This window comes from Melanostigma gelatinosum, assembly GCF_949748355.1.
Source record: "Melanostigma gelatinosum genome assembly, chromosome: 12".
Lineage (NCBI taxonomy): Eukaryota > Metazoa > Chordata > Actinopteri > Perciformes > Zoarcidae > Melanostigma > Melanostigma gelatinosum.
The window spans coordinates 3,692,627-3,698,878 of record NC_136645.1 but is presented as its reverse complement, the minus strand read 5'-3'; the positions used below and the strand labels follow the sequence as shown (position 1 = coordinate 3,698,878).

At 42.8% G+C, this 6,252-nt stretch overlaps 1 protein-coding gene across 1 annotated transcript in view; it reads left to right on the top strand.

Annotated features, from left to right (window-relative positions):
* The window catches only part of LOC306785638 (pyridoxal kinase-like), a gene marked incomplete at its 3' end in the record, with an annotated part of 12,908 nt that extends 10,237 nt beyond the window's left edge, over positions 1–2,671 (top strand). The window contains exons 5-11 of the mRNA XM_079280096.1: positions 1–14; positions 341–426; positions 1,154–1,199; positions 1,296–1,407; positions 1,509–1,645; positions 1,763–1,829; positions 2,556–2,671. The exon at positions 1–14 is cut by the window's left edge and continues 21 nt beyond it. Coding sequence (XP_079136222.1) covers positions 1–14; positions 341–426; positions 1,154–1,199; positions 1,296–1,407; positions 1,509–1,645; positions 1,763–1,829; positions 2,556–2,671 — 578 coding nt within the window. The remainder of the gene's footprint in view (positions 15–340; positions 427–1,153; positions 1,200–1,295; positions 1,408–1,508; positions 1,646–1,762; positions 1,830–2,555) is intronic.
* Between the last annotated feature and the right edge of the window lie 3,581 nt (positions 2,672–6,252).

Below are 6,252 nucleotides of genomic sequence, written 5' to 3'. Positions count from 1 at the left end.
ATCATGGATCTATGGTGAGATCACTGGCAGTTCTCTGCTCCATGTCCTGCAGCTGCAGTTGTGTGTGTGTGTGTGTGTTGTTATTAGATTCTTGTGGCTTTTAATGTGTGTGGGAGGGTTTTAGTGCTCAACCTGTGTTTTTATCTGTATGTATTTCAGTGTGTTAGTGCTGTGGTGTGTCACACACACACAGTGACTCACTCTGTGTGTGTTTTCAAGGATTTAAGATCATATTCTGATGTTAGAGCTCATCATTTAAAACAAAGACCAGAGGAATGACTGAGCCCTTCATTCATGTGTGTGTAGTCCTTCATTCAGAGCTTTGTGTCTCCTTCCTCAGTACGTTCCTCAGAACCTGTATCCGGTCTATAAGAACAAGGTGGTTCCTGTCGCTGACATTATTACTCCCAACCAGTTTGAGGCTGAGTGAGTACAAGTTTTATTTTCACATATGCAGATTTGTATAGATATAAATCCAGCGTGACACGTCTGTAATTACTGACTGAGTTGAGATTACCGTCACCTCAGTGTGAGTAGCAGAGCATTAGTGAGCACCATCTTTATGTAAGGCCACTCATGCATGTTATCTAACGCCTTCATTTTGGGGTTTGACACATTTGGGAAAAAATTAACAGGAAAAAACACCAAAATGTAGCTGATGCTTCTTGTTTTACCCCTTTAAACCACGTAGCTTTAAAAGTAGATTTATTTTAATTTATCCTACATTGTCACTGTCTGTTCAAAGTCAAAATACTATGTTGTTTATGGCTAATCTGTAAAATCAAGTTGAAATATACCTTATTTCATTTATTTCAAAGATCTCCATTGAGAAACGATACAAGAAGGAAACAAGAAGTTTCGGTCGGCTTCCTTATTGACTGAATGGCTGCATTTATGAGAAACAATAACTTTACGCCACAGTTAAAGAGATAACTGTCTCAACTCGGTTATGTTTACTGTGAAGTTACTCCACCTAGTGGTGTCTCCGTACTTCTGCAGATCATATTAAAGGTTTTCCTAAATATTAAAGGCTCACTTGTGTGTTCCCATAACTGGCACCAGTACAAGACGTTATTTCAAAGTCTTCTTCAGCCTCTTAAAGGAGAGTCTGTGTTTTCAGTGGATGTTACATCACTGTTTGCTTGTGTTGTAGATTGTTGACGGGGAAAAACATCACCACAGAGAAAGACGCTGTAGAGGTAAGAGATCGCTCACTATACTTCCTTTCCTTTCTTGCATAAGTACTTTACAGAATAAGCTGTTTTGCTGCTGACTAAATACACGCGTGTCTGTAGGTGATGGACCTCCTCCATGCTATGGGCCCAGACACGGTGGTCATCACCTCCTCCGATCTGCCCTCCAGACTGGGAGACCGCTTCCTGGTGTCGCTGGGCAGCCAGCGGCAAGGTAGGTTGACGTTATGCGCGAGTCGTCTGCGCGTATTTGTTTCGTGAGACGAGCCGACAGAAAACGAGCCTTTTCCAACGTGTCGTGTCTTTGCCGCTCAGTTCGTCCCGACGGCAGCAGGACGACGCAGAGAGTTCGAATGGAAGTTCACAAAGTCGACGCCGTCTTCGTGGGAACTGGAGATTTGTTTGCTGCTATGCTGCTAGCGTGGACGCACCACTACCCCAATGACCTAAAGGTGCAGTAACACCACTGAAGATAAAGTCGGCCACGCTGAGCGGAACACGGGGAATTTAGGTTTTGATTTGATCAGAAATGCTAATAACAATAACTACTTTATTCCCACTCTTCTCAGATGGCCTGTGAGAAGACTTTTTCAGTGATGCATCATGTTATCCAGAGGACTATTTCATATGCTCACGGTAAGAAAAGTAGAGCGCGTAATCAACGCCTAAACCTTGAACCTAATCTCATCATATATTTAATGCTGAGATACATAGAGACATTTGTTGATGGCAATGTTTCTTAAATATTATAAAAACAGATCTGCTTCTTTTATCGAACGCAACACTCCACAAAGACTTTGTGACACGCGTGTAATGTGTGTTTTTAAAGCTCTGATTATATATATTTTTCCCTCTGGTGAGTTTAGTGACGTTCAGTTTCACTCTCACACTTTGTATTTCCAGCCAGGGAATCAAAATAAAGGAATCAGTGAATAACAACACAGCTTTCACCTCCTTGAAATCTATTTGTGTCCAATACATCTCTGATGTCATTCAGCCTGATTGCAATCACAGCTGCGTAACACTGTGAGGGTTGTATTTTTAGACGCAAAGTCACTGTAACTCACTCAAAAGCACCACTTACTGTACTTTTAAGAGGCTCCAGATTATCCATGAAAAAGGAAGAGCGGTTTATTGGACCAGGAAAGGAAAAGCACCAAAAGATACAGATGTAGTTTCAGATTGTAAACTACAATCATCACAGGTGGCAGAAACATCCCAGTGTAGAAGAATGTTGAGGATTTCTGTCACGTTTAATCACTTTAGTTTGCGTAGTGTTTTTACATTTAAAAGATTGCGTAACATAGCTTGAAAATAAATGTTAATGTTATTCGTCTGTGCACCCCCCCCTCTGTCTCTCAGAGTTAGCAGGTCCTGGTCGGAGGCCCAGTCCGCCCCAGCTGGAGCTGAGGATGGTTCAAAGTAAAGCTGACATAGAAGACCCTGCTATAGTTTTGAAGGCCACAGTCATATCCTAACATTACCGACCCGTAAGACTCGTGCTAACCTGGTCCTCTTCACCCGTGAATCTCTCAAATCCAGTATCTCGGTGAATCTCTCATCGCTGTAAACCTTGACTGTCGTTTTCCAAACTTCAACACCTCATCATCCAGACTCCTTTAAAAAGAACTCTTAGTATTGTAACCCCTGTAGTCCTTTCAGCCTAAACCCTTTACCCCCTAAGTCCTCAGTGTCCCGAACCCCTCAACCTGTGACCCTTCTACCCACAACCCTGTTCATGAACTAGAGCCATGGATAGACGGAGCGTTAGGTCAGGTTGGACTGCGTCTCTATGTATGTGAACACTGTTGTTTTTATAGAAAGCTGTTTCAGTGTCCACAAGCATGTCGTATATTTAAAAAAAACACATACTGATGATACAAAACCCTGAAAAACCATCCACGGTTCAGTCATAGTTTACAGTAGTTATCCAAGAAGTGATCTGAATTGATTCCAGCTGCTGAACGCTCCAAATCTCTACCTCTAAATTACTAAATAACAACTTGCCTTTTTGCTTTATTACTGCCACTCCACTCAACTTACGTACATTGGTTTGACAGACTTGCACTCTAGCTGTGTGTCTCCACACACACACACACACTCACACACACACACCAGTAGCAGGAATGCAGCACTAACAGTGTCCAAGACGATGAAACGCTGTTTATCCGTGGCTCTGCACACCACTATTTCAACCCCCCCTCCCCCGTCTTAAAGCAGTGATGTAATGGTGACCAAGTCTAACCCCACGAGACCCCCGTCAAAATATAACAAAGGACAAAAAAAAAAAAAAGGGCGCACAATGTATAGTTGATGTATAGATGTTGTACTATAACTGTATTGGACCATCTGTATGATATCTTCTGTCTGATCTGTCTATTGGACCATTGTGTTGATGCTACTGTACTGTAGACCACACGCACTACGATGTCACCCAAACCAGAGACGTCTGGGTTGGTTCTGGCACTCCTGGAGGCTCCAGCGGCTCCGGTCGTCGTCACTTCGTAGTAATAGGTAACCGTCTTAATCGTCCTAGCGAGTAGTTGAACCTCTTGAATCGCAGCGCAACGTAAAGAAAAAAAGGCCGACCTGAGCTGTCTGACCTCGGTGCCGGAACCAACACACATCACATCCTCTGGCCCAGAACCCTATATCTGAGAGTTGTGCCGCTGAATTTACCGGAGGCCTCGAGAAGTCGTAAACGGAGCAGGAGACCCCCCCCCCCCCCCCCAAAACCCACCCAACGTCCAGTAGCAGCTCACCCAATGTCTTGTTTAGGCCGCTTCACGCTCCACTGTGGTCACAACAGATGGATGCACTTTTTATGTGATGCACGAGTTAAATTTTTATTACATTAATAACTTTATATTGTAATGATTTGAGATATTCAGATATTTGATATCTGTCCTCTAACCTTTCTTTTTTCTATTGTTGATTTTTTTTTCTGTATAATGACATAAATTCATCACTATTTCCCAGAGCCCAAAGTGAAAGGAAAACCAAAAGATATTCAATTAATAGAAAATCCAGAGTATCTGGAGCCAACAAGTGTTTGCAGGACAATCATTTTAACTAAAATGTCAAAAACACAAGATATTTATGATCTAAATCACCAAGAAGACCTTTTTTATGACCACAGTTTTGTGTTTGCTCACTCAGCTACTAAACTAGTGAACGTAACTTGATTACAGTCAATCTGACGTCTTCAGTTGTGTTCATAATTAATCATGAGTGTCTCTGTCAGGCATCACAGTATTCTGTTGTCCACAGTGGAGCGAGGTTGGGAAGACGTGAGGAGAAGATGACGACATCATGAGCCGGTTTCAAACCAGTGATGTCACAAGAACTCGGCATGTGCCTTAGCCCGCTGAGCTACCGGGGTGCCACAGAGAACTTTTAATGACACTTTAACACTTTTAATTCACCTCAGAATCTTATTTTTTCCCCTCGTTGCTTTCCGATTTGAATGTTCAGCAAACTGCTAAAATTTCAACCAACATTGCTCGGAAACAACGTACCGTTCTTTGTTTTTTTGGGGGGAAAGTGTAAACCAAATAACCGGAGGCTTTAAAACAAAAAGAAAATCCAGATGCCGTCAGTGTCCCGCCTGAGCTGGATGTAAGGTTCTGGGCAGGCCAGTGTAATTCTGTACTGCTGTTGTTTCTCTATGGACTGTACTGTGATACTGCCTTAGGACCCTAACACCATAACACCACCATACTGCTCCCTGAGGGGGGAGGAGGGGGAGGAAGGAAACAGGACATGTCCTAAATGTAGGTGCGTGCACCTGAAACGAGGAGGACTTGAGATCTGCTCACAGCTTCTATTTCAATCTTTATTGGTTGTTGTTATAAGCAATTATGTTTTTCTTTATTTTTCAATTAACCAATTAATTGTTTGGTTTATAAAATGATAGAAAATTATGATCAGACTTTCCTTCAAATTGCTTGTTAGTTTTTTCAACGAACAACTCAGAACCCAAAGATAATCAGAAACAAAAAGCAGCGGAGCAAGTTCGCTCAGACAATGATTTAAATATATCAATCGAGTAAAACTTTTCTAGACTTAATCTGAAAACACCTCTTGGACTAACGATGGGGGCGCGGTCTCATTTCTAGAATTTGCAGTAGTTCATATTGACTTCTGTACTAGTGCGGTGATCTTGTGCCACAGTAGCGCTGATTGTCATATCAATAACAGACTGCGCTTTAAGCTCTGCTAGAATCAAACATGTGCACTATCAGCCCTCTGCTTCCTGCTAACAGACCAGCCAGCCGTATAAACAAAGGTGTGTGTGTGTGTGTGTGTATATAAATGTCTTTTATGGTCACAGGGTTTTGTGTGTGTGTGTGTGTGTGTAATGAAAGAGGAAATCCCTGAGAAGTAAAACTAAAAAAGATGGAGAACCACAAAGGTTTAAAAAATGAAAGCGAGACATGAATAGTGTACATGAGGAGGGGACGTTTGTTCAAGAGGACAATCATTCCGTGATGTGACGCAGTGTTGCACGACTTTTCTTTTCTCCGATCTGCTCAAACAAATAGAGGGTTTTTATCTCCAACGTTTCCTTGATGCCTCACATCCTCCTCTTCCTCCCTCCTCCTCCCTAACCCGCATGCAGATAGCTCTGTCCTCCGCCTCCCTGCAGTGCCAGTCTGTGTGTGTAGCTCTAGTTTTTAAACCTCGCTGTATGTGTGTGTGTGTGTGTTAGATGGTTATACTGTACCCTGACTTCCCCCCCATCACTCTGCTAGATTGTCACTGCTTCCCATGCTGCTCCTCAAGCCGCCTCTGTCTCCACCTTCTTGTGATGCAACTTAGCTTCCCTGCTGCTTTTTATTTCTCACCGTGCTCCACCCTCTTCCTCCATCCTCACTGCTGCTGCTGGCTTGTTTAACTGGACCGCTAAACATCTGGACCAAGTTGCACCAGCTCTTCGTGTAATCCTTCACTTTGTGCAGAAAGCTAGTTTCAAACTGGCGAGTTACAACATGGAGTTGCCCCATTAGAGATTTAGCTCGTTAAGACTTTAGTGTGTGAATCTATTGTTGAGAGACGT